Genomic DNA, 19094 nt, shown 5'->3' with positions numbered 1-19094 from the left:
ATATTGAATTCAAATGGTTTTCGTAATCATGCACATTTGATATATAGTATCAATACATGATTGTATATTCTTTGACGGTTTTGTACCTCCTTGTATTTATATTTCATGCTATTAAAAATGTTATTAGTATTTCCCATTGAACGCTGTTTGCATAACACACATATACAGAAGTATAATGTATCGTATTCACTAACTACACGAGAAGTAGTGAGACATTTATTAGTTTAGCAGAACGCAGGCACAGTATTTACTTGTCATTTCTTATATAGTGTGTTATTATAAAATTAATGAGAAAGTCAGACATCTGGGAAATGAATTATTTTCGGTTATAACTTATAATATTAAACTTGATCACGATTTCTCGCTTTTACTCGTATTTTGAAATATTATGGTTTATTTGATAAGTCCGTGAACTTCCGTTTTATCTACATTACAATTTGATTTTTGATTTTTTTTAACTATATTTAATTTAATTTATAGTTAGAAAAAAATCGTATTTACTAAATATGGTTAAAAATTCTTTAAAAAATATATATTATGTAACAATAACTACTAGTTATACATAATATTATCAACTTCAGTTATATTATCATAAAATATTCTAATTTTTATTTTTTTAAATTATTCTTCCCATACATTTCTGATTGATATAATTTATTAAATATTAATTAATTTATATTATTTTTTTTAACTGTAGATTCAAAGTTGTATGGAAAGTTTAGAAATAATATGTATTAAGTTAAAATTTACTTTAAAATGAGATATTTTTAGATTAAAAAGTTTAGTTTTGAACAAATTTTATAAAGAACTTGTGTCGAAAATGTTGATAAGCATATGTATATTTTTATGTAAGTAATACATTTGTCCAAGTGCCTTAATTTACTTAATGCAAAATCGGTTAATTTTTTAGTCTTACAGATATGATGGGTGTAACTTTAGTAGCATTTGTCTACTATTATTTTATAAATATAATTTTTTAAACAACTAATGTTAAAAATTAACGCAATAATAAAATTATAATAAAATAGTAATAATAGTATTACAGACTATGCGTGGTCTTCGTCGATATTAATTGTATATTGAATTAGATCGGCACCTAAAATATAAAAAAAATATATAAATATAAAATATTTACATTTTCATCGATGTCCATCATATTTTTACAATCGTAGAAACAAAATTAAGATTATACAACATCGACGCGTGTTTACACAAAATAATGAATTTGTTTTAATTCGATGATATACCCAAACACAATGAATACTTAATAATATCATAATATTACATAATATTACAAATATATATATATGTAATATATTTATACAGAATAACAGCACATTGCCTTAATGTAGATTTGTTAGACCAAACGTCTCATGTCGGATGAGACTAAGGCGCATCATGTTTGTTCAATAACGCTAGTTTACGGGCAAACGTTATCTGGAAAGCTGACGGTTTCGGAGGAACGGTTTCAAAAAGTACCTACCGAAACCGTAATTGGACGGTGGAGCCAAAAAAAAAATAAAAACAAACACACACACAATATATATATATATATATATGTAGTATGTACACTGTACATTGCAAAGCGTTCGTTTTCCACACAGCACGACTAAATCGACCGTTCTGCAATTACGCCCGGTTTTTTCGCGTTTAATTAAAACCTACGCACATGAGCGTCGCTGCGGTATCTAACGCATATACTAACCGAAACGTGGACCTGGTCCAAATCGGACACTTACATCAACCGCTCTTGTTGTTTCCGGCGACCACGATTATTGCTTAAAAAAAAAAACAAAATACGATATCGATTTTTATCGATTATTATTTTATTGATCGTTTCGCAGAAACGAAGATTCAACTCATTTGAAGCATGTGGAAAGTCCAAACTCCGACAGTAATCTGTGCGGCAATCCACATTATTCAAAAGCTATGCACTTTTCAAAAAATATGCATATAATATAATATAATATATACATTTAATAATAATAATGAAAACCTTAAATAGGTACACCACCAGATAGGATCTTTGGTAACCTCTAAAGCTTGGAAGAAAACACGGATCTTCAGATGAAACAACTAATTATTATACGTAACTTTCGGAAACCCCGAGACTTATAGTTTCTAACTTTTGATGCACACTCAATGTTTACACTCAAAATATTCTAGTCGATAATAATGTTGTGGACATAATTTGCTTATGAAAACAATTCAAACAATCATTTTATGAGATCATGTTTTGGTTCTTGGACATTTTGATATCATAACTAACCTCTGTATTGTAATTTGTTCACATATTTTGCCGAAAAAAAAATAAATAATACGATATAAATACATTTATTAAAATTAACCTAGAGCTATTAAATTATAACATAATATTATATTAAATTTTAAACATTATTTTTTAATTAATCTGATACAATTATTTCAAATTATTAAAACAATAATGTTAAGCTTCAGCATTCAATTATATACATAACTGCAATAGACCAAACTTTATCTTTAGATACTGGCAAATTTAAAGTATAAGTTTGATGATTTTTATTCACAGTCAACAATAACTAAATCCATACAATTTATCAAAAAACTTCAACTTGCAATATTGTAATATTGTTATTGAAAAAAAGCAATATGTAAATATGTAATATTTTTGCTACACTGATGAACTTTGTGTGTTATACAAGAAATTCAAAAATAAACATTAAAAATCAATAAAAATATTTGTTGTTTATATTATACTGAATTTTTGTCAATTTTATTTATATACTTTTAGCCAAAAGTATATTAAGAGAAAAATCACTAAAGAAAATGCTAATTGAAACTTCCACAGTTAAAGATATTTAATTAATATTTGAATTTTTCTTTTAAATTAAATTTATGATTTTTAGTTAAAAAAATTAATTTAAATGTAAATAATTTCATAGTAATAATAATTATTTTTTAATTAAAAACTGTTTAGGTTATTCTCCATCTGAAAATTCTCACCAACCCTTAAAAACTAACACTCCAGTGTAATTTTTCTATTTGACAAATCCTTATTTGATGTTAAATAAATCTAAATAAAAAAAAAAAAAAAAAAATTGTCAATTCTATATAAAAACTAAGTGTTCTATAATAACATCGAGTTTATTTTATACCTTAAACTAAGTGATAAACCGTGAAGTAAGAATGATTTCAATTATTTTGACATAATGACGTCATTTAATTGATTGTATTTTAAATATTTTAGATTCAAAAAATACTTTGTTTTATTTGTGCTATTTTAAATATTGTTTGCTTATTCTATTTTTTTTTTACAATTAACTTTTATATTATCTTTTGTATTTTGAAATAATACATATTTTATCATTTAATTGAATTGCAAAAGAATTTTAATACAACAAATCTTGTATATTGTAATACGAATATTTTTTTAAATAATTAAAATATACTAAAATACGATGTATTATCTATTCGATCATTTAGGGTAATAAAAATGTTAGGTTCAGTTACAGAAAAAATTGAGTCACCTAGACAGTAATTAAAAAAAAAAAAAAATTATACGTTAACCGTGGAAAAATAGTTGTACGAAAAAGGTAGGATTGGAATTAAGTTTGTCACAAATTTCATGGCAGTATTTATAAACAAAACACTATTTTTTCAATATAAAAAAATATATAAAATAAAATACTTAAAATAGATTTACTTTTATTTTAAACTATATGCAAATCACATAGTATTTTTATTATAAATTTAGATAAGCCAAATTAATCTAATTAATTTGTAATATAAATTTGTTATGGCTAGGTATTGTTAAAATATAATATGTTTGTTTTGATATAAGAACCATTATATATTTTATTGGTTTTCAATTCAATATGTATTTGTACAATAAATTATAATAAATACTTAATTTATTAAGCTAGGAAATATTACTAAATTATTAAAAAATTAATTACTAAACTATTTTTAAAAGTTAGTGGAATTTGTTCTATAACACCTACGAATACGTGTTCTAAAAACAAAAATGTTAATAATCATCAACAACATAGAATTGCTTTATCAATTATCAAATTTCAGTTGTTCAAATACAAAATGCTCGTGTTTTATAAATATTTTTTTCTTTTCTTCATAAATATAATATAAATAAATCTATGTGAAGAATAAATTGAGGATAATCTTAACATAAAGTCAAATATTAGTGAAAACAAAATATTCCTTTCTTATGTCCACAACACTTACAGACAACACTGAAATAAAGGTATTAATGGTATAATACAATATTATAAATAAATAGTGATGTTTAATTTATCATAAAATGTAACATGGATAGGTACATACAATATTAAATATTTTTACAATACTATAGCATTAATGGAATATTGAAATAAATATATTATGTCACTTCAAAGTCACACTTCAAAGTGTGCATATAATGTATCTACCTATATTATGTATTTATTTAAAAATATATATTGCACGTATTTAGGGTTACGGTAGCCACTCATATTGTATTCATTCGCTGACCTACTCTGGAATTGCATTTTAGTTGAAGGTCGTTATTTTTATGAATTGCTTATTTATTTTAGACGAATGTTTTCTAAAACTATTTAGTTGACACAATTATTTTTCAACATAATAATACACTCTGAATCTGAAAACTCGAATAACAATTTAAATAAACAAAAACTAACTTTTTTCTGTCAATTAGCTTTTGTCTTGAGACATAATTTACTAAAACTTTTTATAAAAAATATTACAGTAATTAAAATATTAAAAAGCTCAAAAATTAATTTTTTTAAACAAGTTCATATAAGTTTATAATTAAATTAATGTATTAGTTAGTTTTAGAGTTTTACCAATAAATTGAGAATTTGAAATACACTATTTCTCTACTCAATTTTTTAAAATTTATTGTATTAATAAGTTATTCAGATACAAGATTCACCGTTTAAACCTTTTGACTCGTAGAATTCGTACACTTAAAAATGTTGGTGACTAAAATAAAAATGATATATTATAACATATAATAAATATAAAAAAATTGTACTATTTAACTAAAATATTTAACAACTTACACATCAAAATGGTTTGAAGAAATTTGTATAACTAACCCAAAAGTGATAATCAAAAATTAAAATAAATGTATTTCCATAATTTCAATAACTTACTAGCATACAATTTTTTCAAATATTAAAATAAAGAAGCTAAATAAATTATTACTTTAAAATATTTATTTTTAAATAAAAATAAAATAATTACCTTTAATTAGTCACGTTATGGAAATAAATATCATCATTTATTTCCTATTTTTGCAATTAATATAGAAAAGAAGTAAGTAAGTAACTTATGACCAGCTTAAATTATAATAATTTTGATTACATTATTAATATATTAGTAATAACTTTATAGTTCCATTATTTTTTATTAGTTCGTAATTATTTTATTCGTACTAAAATATATTAGATTATAATGTAGTATTATCTTGTAAGACACAAAGCATATAAATTCATTATTTATTATAATATTAAAAAATATATTTTTAAATTAATTAAAATTATAGACAGTAAAGGTATATTTAGTAATATGGAAATTATGTATCAATTACATAAAATAATATTTGTTATTTATTTCTTTACTTATCATTTTAATAATTAATATTTACTGAAATGTAACAACTACACTTTTTATGATTCATTAATATTAATTTGAAATAAAGTATAGGTACATTGGTTACTTTGGTCATAAGAAAAATTAAAGCAATGCTCTAAATTCAAGAATGTAATTCAGTATTTGATGTTATCAACATGTTCTGAATTGTAAAAATTAATAAACATTTGTATTTAAACCTCGGTTTATATTATAAAAAAAATTATCCACTTTTAAGGTATTATAGTTTTACTCAAAATATTAATAAGTTAGTTTACGTGCACTTTAAACTATATGTCAAATATGTTCTGAGTTATGGCTGTAAAGGCATTTGAAATAAGTTCAAAAGAACTAATAACAGCATAAAAAAATACATATATGTTATTTTATGACTTACATTTTATTTTTAGGATCAAACATAAAATATTTACTGATTTAGATAAAATTTTCTAGCTAAGTACAAAATTGTTATTCTCTAACCGAATCATAAAGTTATTTTGTTTTAAATGTATGTTTTATAATACAATATCTCAAGTCAAGAATTTATTTTAAATTTAGCTTGCTTTTAATAAAACTATTACGTGTATTCATTATACTAAACAATAATACGATATTTAACTTCCGTAATTTGTGTTCGTTATTAAATTAGGCATTTTCATTAACTGTTAAATCAATTATTATATTTTATAAATGTTTAGTTTTTAGTATAAAAATATACTTGAATAGTTTTTAACAATTTAACAACTGTCGATTAATATCAATAAAATAATTAAAAATTAAATATTAAACTAAAGTTTAATTGCATGTTGCATACATTTAAAGTCTCAGGCTTGCAGAAATATGTACAATATTTCAAATTTGTGTTCAACAGAATCCATTTTATATTGTTAATAAAAAAGTAAATTTACCTATCTATTATCATATTAAAAGGTAAGTTTATTATCTATGGCTTTTTTCAAGTAAAGTACCTATACTAAAATAATATTCAAATTTAAAAATGCTCGTAACTTTCTTTAACATAAACAAAATAATAAAAAAAACATAAATATGAACATCGATACATTTAGACATTTTTTTTAACATTAATGTTATTTCTATTAAGTTTGATAATAGGTAGGCAAATTTCCTGAAATACTTACAACACAAAATGGATTCTGATGAACAAAAATTTACTATATTGTACGTTTGTAAGATGGATACAATAATGGGGGCTTCACATGCACTGAAATCTAAGTTCAATGAAAAATTACATTTAAATTTTAGAGTATTTTTGGAAAAAAAATATCAAATAATTGATAATATTTGTTTTATTTTATATTATAACTTATACTAAAATGTAACAATTTCGTCTTAATTATTTAATTTTAAATAAATTTACATAAGTATGAAGGTTTAAACAAGAATTATATGAATATTATGCTAATAAAAACCATAAATGCAACATATACAATATATTTTCTATGCAATAATAATTAACTACTTTTATGGTTATATTAGTTTAAAAGTATTTATGGTTTGGTTATACATTAAAAATTTACTTTTAATTTTAATTATGTTATTATATTTGATGCTAATTGTACTAACAGTTTTCATTTCTTTTTAATCAAATTTAAGGGGAGAGAATACAAAATACAAAGTTATTTTGAGCCAGATTTATTGTCATAATAATCATGTAGACCAGTGTTTCTCAACTATTGTTCCGCGGAACCTAAGGGTTCCGTCAGCCGGTGCCAAGGGTTCCGTGAGAAATTTGGAAAAATATAAATTAATTAATAATATTTTTGATTTGAATTATGATTTTAACATAGAATAGCTCCAAAAATTATATGGGAGTTCCATAAAACGTTCAAGCTCCTGCAAAGGTTCTGCTGTTCTGCAAGTAAAAAAAGTTGGGAAACACTGATGTAGACTTATAAACTTATTTCCTGTAACTATAGTTGAGTGACATAGGGTATTACAGTTTTTTCAATTTTGGTACTTATAAATATATATACAGCTCAATTGGTATATAAAAATTTCTGTTTGACGGTTTTTCACTACATTATATCATTAATTTTATGTTCGATTTTATTATAGGCTTATATTTATATACTCGATATGAACTAGGTGCTCGAACTTTAACGTATAATCTTTTTAAAAAAAAAACACTCAATTTTATTGACATTTGACAAATTACAAATAATTACACATTGATAGAAAACAAAAAAGGTAAAATGCAAAGACTATTTTTTACAAAATCTATTTAAGGGATAAATTAAAATATACTAGTCACTAATATCGTCTACAAGATTAGAATATTTTAATATTTTAATGTAATTATTTTTACGAAAAAAGTAAAAAGACGTATCTGTTTAGTGTTTACGGTTAATAGTGTCAACTATGTGTTTGCTTGGTAATACTGTCAATCTGAGGTTTCATAATTATTTAAAAATTAATTTCTTCTCAGACCAAAACAATTATTATTGTATTAAATAATATATTATCCATAAGCATTTATTATATTTGTGTGGTTTTATTGTTTTTGATTTTAAAATAAACATGTAGTTATTACCGATACATTTATATTATTTATTTATCAGTGATGAATAATACACTATAATTGGATAATGATAATGAAACTCACTATTTAGTTTATTCGTAAATTATATTTCCGGTGTATATATATATATATATATATATGTTAATTCTACATGCAATTCCTGTGCAAAAGCAGCATTCGCCATGTTACGATCTGTAAAATTTAAATCATAAATGTTTAACGAACTCATTGTATTCACGACGTTAATGAATGCGCACGGAGACAACGTGGGTTAAGTCGATGGAAATCTGATTATTGGATCTAAAATCTAATATTCTTTAGGTCGTATAGTGTATTGGAATCGAGTTGTATCTTATGAGAAAACGGTGATAAATGCGCTGGACCATTGTTTTTTTTTTTTGTACAACCTGCAATATCACCGTGCACGACAATAACAATAACACGCGAGTGTTTTATAATAATAACATAATTTGGCAACTAATCGCGTCCGAGGTACGCGCGCCGCTTACCACGACCACATCATATAACGTTACGACGGTAAAAACGTATTGCACTTGGCGACGGCGAGGGAATACGAAACACAAATAATGACATCTATAAACGTAGTGGGTACGGCGAGAAGAGAAAACGATTGAAGTATCAAAATCAGAAATACAAAAAAAAAAAGAAAAAAAAATTCCTGCGCCAAATCGGCCGACAGAACGGCGACCATAAATTTCAATCGCAAACCAATTGTATACCACCGCGGGATGGCGGTGCTGCGGTGCGCGGGGTATAAATTTTTCAACTCGCACGGCCCCGACGCTAATCTGTCATGTTGTCACAAACATAATTCTCGCGACCACACCGTGTGTTTCGGCGCAAGAAATCGAGAGCGTGCGCGTTACCGCGCGGATAGAAGCGAGCGAACGAGCAATTGTGAGAAGGGAATCGGCAGGCTTACCGCCGCCGTCGTCGCGGGTGTAGGAGAATACGAAGAAGAAAAAGAAGACGAAGACGGCGGCGGCGGCGGCGGCGGCGGTAGTGACGGCGGTGCAGACACGGCAGTGAGGCGATCGCGGCGTGTGGACCGGCGGATGGCGCGCGCTCTCGATGACTCTCTCTTTCTCGCGGTATCTCTCTTTTTCTCACCTCCCCCACGGCGTGCCCCCCTATCACCTCCGGGCCACCCACGCCCTAACGCCCGCCGCCCCCCCCCCCCCAGACCGCCGAACCGCCGTTCCGAATCTCCTTCGCGCGCAATCATTTCCTCTCGCTCACTCACTCACACTCTCTCTCTCTCTCTCTCTCTCTCTCTCTCTCTCTCTCTCTCTCTCTCCGCAAGCTTCACCGCCGCCGCCCCGTCGCCGCAGCCGCGCGCGCGCGTCCGTTTTCGGCTGACGGTTCGCGCGCGCCGCGCGAAAAACGGCGGCGGCGGCGGCGGCACACCGCGCGCGTATATTATATTCTTTTCTCCGACCGGCCGGCACGCGCGCGCCGACGGCGGCGGCGGCCGAAAACGACGGTCGCTCGGACGCATGTGTTGTACCGAGCGCGCGGGACGGGTGGCGGTGGCAGGTGTGGCGTATGTGTACGCGCGGTGTCGTAGTTGGGGTCGAAACGTAGGACGCGTCGGCGGCCTGCAGTCAGGGTACAGCGTCCCCCGCGTACACGCACTTACAAAACACGCACGCCGATTCCGGTTTGACACAGACGCGCGCGTGACATTCGGACGTCGGTCGTTTTTTGATTTTTAACCAGAGAATATACCGAAAACACTCGTCATCGTCGTCGTTTATTTTTTCGTCGAGAAAAAAAAAATTTGTTCGTTCCGCCAACGATCGTAATATTCATTAATATTATTGTTTCACGTCCCGTTAAAAAACATTTGCAATAACCGTAAACATAACACGAGCTGTACACGGTATAATAATATTTAATAGTATCGTCACAACACACGAAATTCCAGTGTCCGTTGGCCGCCGTGCCATCGGCTTCGCGGCCACAGCTCTACCGCCAACGGACCCGGAGATCGGCGCTACGCTCGAAAACACAAATTCATAACACCGGCTTCGGATTGTGGACGACGAGTCGACGATGTGGTGGCCGGGGTGCCGGGGCGCCGGTATCGCGTCGTCGAAGGCCGTTTTCGCGGTAACCCTCGCCGGACGGTGGTCGTCTTCGGTGAACTCGTGGTCTTCGTCGTTATCGCCGTCATCGCCGTCGTCGTCGTCGTCGTCGTCGCTGTTGTTGTCGTTGTTGTTGTCGCGTGCGGCTCCGCGTCCGTCGTCATCGTCGCTGTCCTCGCACCGGTCGCCGTCACCGTCGTCGCGGTCGTCGTGGTCGTCGTCTGTTGCGGCGCCCGCCGCGTCGTTGGTCCGCGTGCCGTCCGTGCCACAGTTGATACAGTCGTCGCCACTGTATCCTCCGACGTCGCACTGCCGCCGGTGCGTGGCGTGAGCGCGTCTCCGAGACATGACGGCGCGTCAGCACCGTCACGCCGCTGCCGTCGCGATCACCACCACGACCACCACCACTACGTCGTTGTCGTCACCGTCATCGTCGAAAGCCGTTACCGCCGTTGACTCCACCGACACGACACACACCTATTCCTGTTCCTCGAATTCCTCCGCCTCCTCGTCCTCGTCGTCCTTCCCGTCCACCGACCCGACACGTTTCGCGCGTTCCGCGTCATTGTGCTCCTCCGCGACAACAGCAGCCACCGTCGCCGCAGCCTCCTCGTATTGGTCCCCGTCAACATGTCTTGACACCGGTCCATGCTTCTGTGTTATATCAAAAGTACAGAGGTAAAAACAACAAAAAAAACCCGTATAATACGAACGTAATATTATAATAATCATTCATATAGTATTACAGTGTAATGTGTTCTACAATAATTAAATGTATAGATATGTAATTTACTGATATCGTAGTGCTCTGCGGGGCAATGATTTTAATTAAACATCACATTTATTATGACTGAAATTATGTGATGTTCGACGTCCAATAGTTTTTAAACGATCGGCCCACGCGTTCGACCGATATTTTGGGCTTTAAACACTCTTCCAACCAATTATTACTGTTTGTTTGGAAAAACGAAAATAATTATTTTCCAAATGATTTATAAACACTATTTTGTTTTCTGGCTCACTCGTCCATAATCCCGCAGTAAACACTACGTCTGTGTAAACTTTAGATGAAATATAAAAAAAAAAACTCGTGGGCGTTGTTAATTATATACGTTCGTACTTACTTACACATGTCGTATGTTTTAATTCTTGTATAACTAGTACTACAGTGGTGCAAGTACTGTACAATGTAATCGATACATTTCAAAGTCGTAAAACCAAACGCTGTAAAAAAAAATATAATATAATATGTATATTATGCGAGAACATTAAAGTATTAAATAAATTATTGCGTAAAAAGTGACCAAAACCGTCGTAATAATATCACCATACACAATATTAGTTATTATGAAAAACACAAGACCTGGATATTTCTGATATGCCATAATAGTCCAGTTATAGGTAGTGTAAATTATTTATTGCAAATTAACTTATACAAAATATGAATTACAACAAATAAACGAGTTAACATCAGTTCAGTGCCATTATCATTATTAGTAACTAAAAATAATTTATTGCTTTATTATTACGTCCAGGCTTTTACACCGATAATCATTAATACGATAACAAAATCCATATTATAATAATAGAATGTCATTAACAAAGTATAATAAAAACGTTGTAGGTATTCGGGATTTGACTTTTATCGCAAACAGTTTTTTTTTTTTTTTTTAATAAAACAAAAATTGGCTAGTGATGTATATCATCAAGATTTTTTAATGGACTGAAATATTTTCGTTACCCAAAAATATTAACTATATGGGTCATTAGGTTTTTAGCTATATTAAGCTACAAGTAAACATTCCAAACGAAATCTCGCATAAAATAATTAACTAATTTTTTTATAGTAGGTGTATGTGCCTATACATCATTTTTAGGGGTATAGCTACTTTGAAATCGCCCTTACCATTATTTTACCATTTTGGATCGATCCCAAGTATTGTAATAATATGTGGATAGATATATTTCAATAGAATTATATTAAAGTATACTATTACTTCACAATATAAAATATTTCTCAGCAATAAATCGTTTTTATGTTTACTATATTTACAAATGGTAAAATGTATTAATTTATGTTCACATTTATACTATGGGAATATTATACATTTTATTTATTCGATGCATCAGCGATGATCAGACGACAATATTATTATCATACTACCACGAAAATATACTGTTTTGTGTTTATCTGATTAACTATAAAAAATGCATGACAATGGGTTGATAGTTATAACAAAATTTAAAATTTTATCATTCGTTTTAAGAAAAAATCATTTATGAGCATTATCGCATCGTTTATAAAAAAAAGTGTTATAAATCAGTAATGTACAATTTTGTTCCACTAAATTATTTATAAAATCATACATGAATTCAATAAATATTTATGTCATACGGTTTAATAATGATCAGTGTTTACTTATCAAGTTTCAGGTATAGTAACTATTGTAATTTATAATATCCTCAAGGTACTTAGTTCAAGTTATTGTGTAGATACTCCATTCAAGTGCAAGGGAAATTTCTACAATTCCGAAAGGTCATCATGACATCATTACTTCATACTTGATTGATATTTGATATGTTATTTCTATATTCCAGCTCGACATAGTTATTAGTTAATATATAATCATCGTGTTTTTCTTTTTGAATTATTTAAATATCTCTTTTTAATATAATTTAAATAGACCTAAATATTTTGTTTTTTATTATTAATTTAATTTGAATTACTCCTTTTAGTTTTATTTTGAAGCCAATATACAGGCAATTAATATAATTTATATAAATATATATGATTCAAAAATTACACATTTTTAATTATAACATAGGTATAAAACAATTTAATATTTTAATGACAACAAGCGAATAAATATACATTTTAAATGTTAATTCTGATCAACTTTATCCGGAGATCTACATTTGTATTACCTTTATTTTCGTACATAAAAGTATGATATAATATACATTTTATGAACGTATTTGTAATAATAGATAATCGCGAAAATCTTTATAGTGACACTAAATAGTGTAAGTATTATTATTTACAAGTTACATGACATATTACAAGCAGTAAATAAAATATGAATAATGAATAAAATACTTGGGTTATCTTGATTATTACATACTTTCTCAATGTTGATAAACAAAAAAAAAGTAAGACTAAAATAATAGTGTATGGTACATTTTTAAAAAAAAGCCAATTTAATTTTTTTAGAAAACGTAGTAATACATTTATAAAAATTTAAATAACTGCAATTAGTACCACATAAATAGATTAAAAATATTATTAAAATTATATTTTAAAAAGTTTGTAATAGTAAGCCCTTTTTGAGTAACTCAGTAGTTATAAAATAAATAATTGAAAACATTGAAGAAATAAAATATGACTGCTTATTTTTAAAACTATATTATATCAGTTTTGTTAATTTTTGGTTAACCAGAGCTATTCATAAAATTTAATTTTTTTTTAACGCATTTTGACTAATTATTATTTGGTTGTTATTGTGTATTATGTTTGTAAATTTACTTCTGTTAACTGTTAGGACACAATGATGAGTATATACTATATGCTATTTTAATATTAAATTTATGATTAAAATAATATTACATTTTATTTATACTAATAATTGAGTAAGTCGAATAGTTACTTGGTCGTATACTCGTATCAATTTTTACATAAAAAAAATGTTTTAAAATAGACAGTTATTTGACAAATCAATGTTAATTTGCAACTATATAAACTGTCTTCGTAATACTAATGTAAATTATGCACAGAAACTACATTAAATCATGTTTAAGATTTTTTTTTTTTATTACCTATTAACTTCATACGACTAAAATAATTTACCTACTTTTAACTAGTAATAAAATTAGTTTTTAAATAATTGTTGAAAATTTAATTGATGAATTTCTGTAGCGTCATTTTTTTCATTAACGTATTATTAAAAGGAGAATAGGGAAATGTGTACCATATTTGATCCCTTAGTTGACATGGATATTGTTTTAATGCTTATTAAAAAAAATATATATACATACTATATCATTTTAAAATACTATTAAAACAAAAATACCAATAAAAGTTTTTATAAATGATGAACATTATTGCTAATTCTCTTATTGAGTGATGTGACATATCCTTTTGACAAAAAAATTATACATATATATTATAATATTTATGCATATGAATATAAATGCCCATTTATAATACATTGTAGTAATGGTAAAAAGGACATGACATGTCACTTTTCACCCACGGTCACGTGGTGAAATATATTATTGAATATGCTAAGGATTCAACGAGACAGATGATATTTTACGCACCCTTAGTTTGACATTTTACAAAACGCCGAATATTTTTTTTAAAAATGTTCAGATTAAATAACGAAAAAAATCCGAAAATTTGATGGTGATATTCATTGAAAGCGATTTTCATTCAAAATAGAAACAAAAAAGTCTACGCATAAATTTTTAAAGGTGGTGTAAAATTTCTTATAAGTACGTTCGGTTATGTACGGTGTAGAAAAAAAAACATGCAATCGATCCGTACAATTATTCTACTTTAACGCTTCGCTATAATACTTTCGATTTCTATAATTATTCATTACTTATTGAACCACTTTATACAAGGAATGAGGACGATATAGTGGCTGAATATTCAGTGATTTCCCCCATGGCAACGAATGATGGCGGTATACGGCAATGATCTACCTCATTACGTCCAGCACACGGTAACCCCGTAACCCCACTGTATTAATTGCTGTTTAAACACACATATATGTAGCACACGCGTGCCATGGAGAACGTATCGTTATTATCTCTTCATCTCTATGGTATCCTTTTTTCGGGCCAAGTTCATCATAAATTACGGAATCCTAAGCGCACTCACCTCCGCCCCGTCGTTCAAGCACATAATAATATAAGTGCCTTATATCCCTTTATATACCCGCCGCCGCCGCCGTTCCATCCTCGGACCACCAGACGTTGCAACGTTTCTCCGGCCAAAAGTCCGAAATCTTCGTATAGATACTATATAACCCCCCCTCCCCCGGACTCTAATGCAGTGTGCGTCCACCCGCGTCCGGAGCGAAATGCGTAGGGTGTATTGTATCTGGCGAATTTGATAATATAGTCGATGATTTATACTGTTGATTAAATCGTCAAATAAATACCCAGATACACCCTATAAGCAAGCTTTACGACTTGATCTCGGATCACTGTTATTGTTTTAACGGCGAGTAAACGATAATATTATAATATACTCGACAAAGCGACGTGCTAAAACTACTGATATACTAGGTATACAATATACACGTAATAGTAATTAAAACTCGTCCGCGAATGGATATAAAAAATTCAGCTGTTCGATATGGCATGACATTACGTAAGTACATAATATATTATATACTGCACTTAGGCCGATACCACCGTAATCTCGAACACGATATCAGCACTAACCCTGCGTTATACATATTATGAATTAAATAATGGACATGTTCGTCGTGCGCGGGTGTGTGTATGTGTGTGTGTGCGCGCGCGCGCGTAAAAATATTAAAACAAATGTTATGGACAGAGGGGTTAAGAACGACCATTGTGAGCGTTGATCGAAATCAAACGGTAATGATAGCAGGAAAGTTTTATTCTCCTACACTGAGAGCTGACTCGAATCCGATGTACTTTATATTATACTTTGTAAAAGAAATTGTGTTCAAGAAGTCGAGAGAAATACCGGATATCAGAGCGAAACTTTTCACCTTCTAACTTATTATTTAGTTCAATATCTCAAGTTTTCTAGCATAGTAACTATTGCTTAAATTTACGGTTATACATTCATATACACGCGAATCATCGTTACTGTTATTTAGCTCATTGCAATACCTGCAATAAATCCACCGAAGCCACAACTTTACCACAATACCACAACAGTAAATTCCTATGACAATTCAAATTGCACTTGGATAGAGAATGATCATATTATATATTCCTACAGCAGTACGGCATTACTGAGGTCTATTATAAATCAGGCATTCGCGTGGTTTTTCTATCAAATGTATTTGTAAAGTTTTATATTTATTTTACAAAATATGCTTGCTAATACTTTTAATTTATTTTTTTAATCGAAATATATAATTATCGAAAACTTATAAATGGTGTATATCGGTCTATACTATTACATATTTGAAATTGTAATGATTATATTAATATAATGCATAGGATTATAGCTAATTAAAATTAATTAATCTACACGGTTATTAATCCATAGCTGATCACAAAACGACAAACGCCTCGTTAAAAACACTTATATTTAACGAATAAATCAACAATAAATTCTTGAAACTATTTAGTGTATATTAAAATTTTAATTTTTATAACATATATATCTACTTTATTTAAATCGTAATCTTTTAGTATTTTATATATATATTAATTAAGAAAATAAACAATCATATAAAACATAATAATCTAGAAAGGATGGAAATCCCTTAAACCACCACCAAAATAACTATGCCACTGAAATAATGAATATATTTTAATTTTAAGTTAATATAACATAAAGAATACCTTCATTTTTTTTCTTATATAACTTTTATTTGACATATAAGTGAAATCTGTAATAATAATTATAGTTAAATAAGTATATGAGAGGAGAAAAAATGTGCATACAAGGCATGGAAGTTCGGACAGAGTAATTATCCAGTGGTAACACTCAGACGCAATAAAAGAATATAATTTAACTAAATATAAAGACATTCAGTAAATCTGAAATTTAAAAATTATACATCTCTATATTTTTTTATTTTGTAACATAAAATAATATTATTATTAACTTTTTCTTAGAAACATAATATGCAAAAATTGTAAACAAGTTAGGAGCTCGTTTACAATCCGGAAACACTAGTGTGTGATGGAATCATAAGTAGGTAGGTAACTCAACAGATGCTTGTAATGCACCAAGTCTTTTTTTACTGTCACAAAAGTATTTTTCTCGGTATTTTTTATGTATAAAATCCAATGAAATTTTCTATGTATAAATTACAAATTATGTTAAACAATTTTGAAGCAGTACATTAATTATAAAGAAAAGATACTTGATTTCCATCTTATTGCAATTACAGTAAAACATAAAAAATATTCTAATATTTTATTGCAAAATATCTCAAAATATAATTTATGTAATACGCAGTGAAAACTATAATATATTTTACACTTTATAAAATATCAAATTATCATGTCATTTGGCCACTATCTATTTTTCATTTCTGTAGATTTCAACATGTCAGTAGACATTTTACATTTGGTCTGTCGCTTATTTTAAATTTTTCCAACATTTGATATATTCGATTAAAAAATATTAAACAATATAATTGTTATAATTGACTTTGTTAATTATTATGCACATATTTGTCCATAAATAACTTATAAATATAAACATAAAATGGCATTAAAATCACAAAGTATATTTATTTTGTACGAAAATACAGTATTAAATGTTGTAGACATAATAATTAATTTTTACAGTTTATATTTAAAAGAAAAAAAATACCTACTTATTTTTTTGCTTTCGGTACCTTTTTCCCGAACACGATTTTCCGCCAACTTAAATATACAAGTTGGATTTTTAGATCAAATTACTCACACAATTTAGGGCCATATAGAACATAAAAAATAACCGAAAGAAAGATAAAACAAATTAAAAATGGACTTACGCGGCAAAATGCAATTACAATGTTGCGACTTCAAAGACGGTCCTCTTTCTCTTTTCAGCAACACAGAGAACGACCATATTATGTATATATCCGTGAACTTGTGACCTTTATGGAGCGTACCGTTACCATAGTTACCAAGCGATCTGCAATCACTGACATACACACACGCACATGCATACTCGGGGAAAAAAATACAGACAATCGTCATATTATTATGTTGACATAAAAAAAAAATAAATAAAAAAAAAAGTGTACATAGGATTCTGAATAGATGAAATTATAACGTTGGCAGAACAATATTATCCATATATTATGTGAAAATTCTGTAGCAAAACTAGGTATAAATATTAATATTGATATCTTCATAATATACAGTTCTTACCGGTGATATGCGTCTTGTTCACCAATTTCATGACCATATGAGCATGTTTCAAAATGTCTCGACAAACTATGCTGCGATAAAGATAATAATGTTATTACTATTTTTGAGTTGCTGATACGTCATGTTTTTAATTCCGTTGCGATGATAACGTATAAACTCTGAAAAAGGAACATTTCTTGTTTGGCTTTCTGTAATTGACGTACGAGGACACACGGTTCAATTAATTTTTCGAATAACATTTGTGGGTCACCAAAATAACCGATATCGCACTGACAACGGTTTTTTTTTTTTTTTTTTACAGTCCACTCTCCCAAACCTCTCCAGCCCACTCACGCATGCTTTTCGTACCCTTGAGACCTTCATAATATTCCACTTTCGCCTCATGAATACACATATGGTTTTTCCCTTACCATACGCTGCTAAAGACTAGGTGTGGTGGCAGTCCTTCGACCACTATGAATGGATAGAATTCGGATTAAGTTTGTTGCCAATTCTTTTGGTTCAATTCTGACCCTTCAAATAGTACGACTTAGAAATAATAACTAAAATTACCAATTTCTACTGAGACTAAAATACAATAAAAATATGACATGCATGATAAATTATGTCAATTGATATTTCCAAGAGTTCCTTAATAATTGTATTGATATTTTGTGTGGCCGATTATTATGAATGGCCTATTTGTTTGAGACTTGAGTAAAATAATTTCATATGGATAATAATTATGATAATCATACAAT

General features: G+C 29.5%; 1 protein-coding gene across 6 annotated transcripts in view; it reads left to right on the top strand.

Annotated features, from left to right (window-relative positions):
- Positions 1-19094, top strand: part of LOC132929105 (small conductance calcium-activated potassium channel protein) — a 244790-nt gene that overhangs the window by 139533 nt on the left and 86163 nt on the right. The window contains exon 1 of one of the 6 annotated variants that reach the window (XM_060994212.1): positions 10808-10950. The exons of the other annotated variants lie outside the window; for them this stretch is intronic. Within the exon in view, the coding sequence (XP_060850195.1) occupies positions 10921-10950 (30 nt within the window). The 5' untranslated portion in view covers positions 10808-10920. Of the gene's footprint in view, positions 1-10807; positions 10951-19094 lie in introns of those variants that run through there. 6 annotated transcript variants of the gene reach the window in all.

Source organism: Rhopalosiphum padi, chromosome 4, assembly GCF_020882245.1.
Source record: "Rhopalosiphum padi isolate XX-2018 chromosome 4, ASM2088224v1, whole genome shotgun sequence".
Lineage (NCBI taxonomy): Eukaryota > Metazoa > Arthropoda > Insecta > Hemiptera > Aphididae > Rhopalosiphum > Rhopalosiphum padi.
The sequence above is the reverse complement of the archived record's forward strand: the minus strand, read 5'-3'. Positions and strand labels throughout refer to the sequence as shown.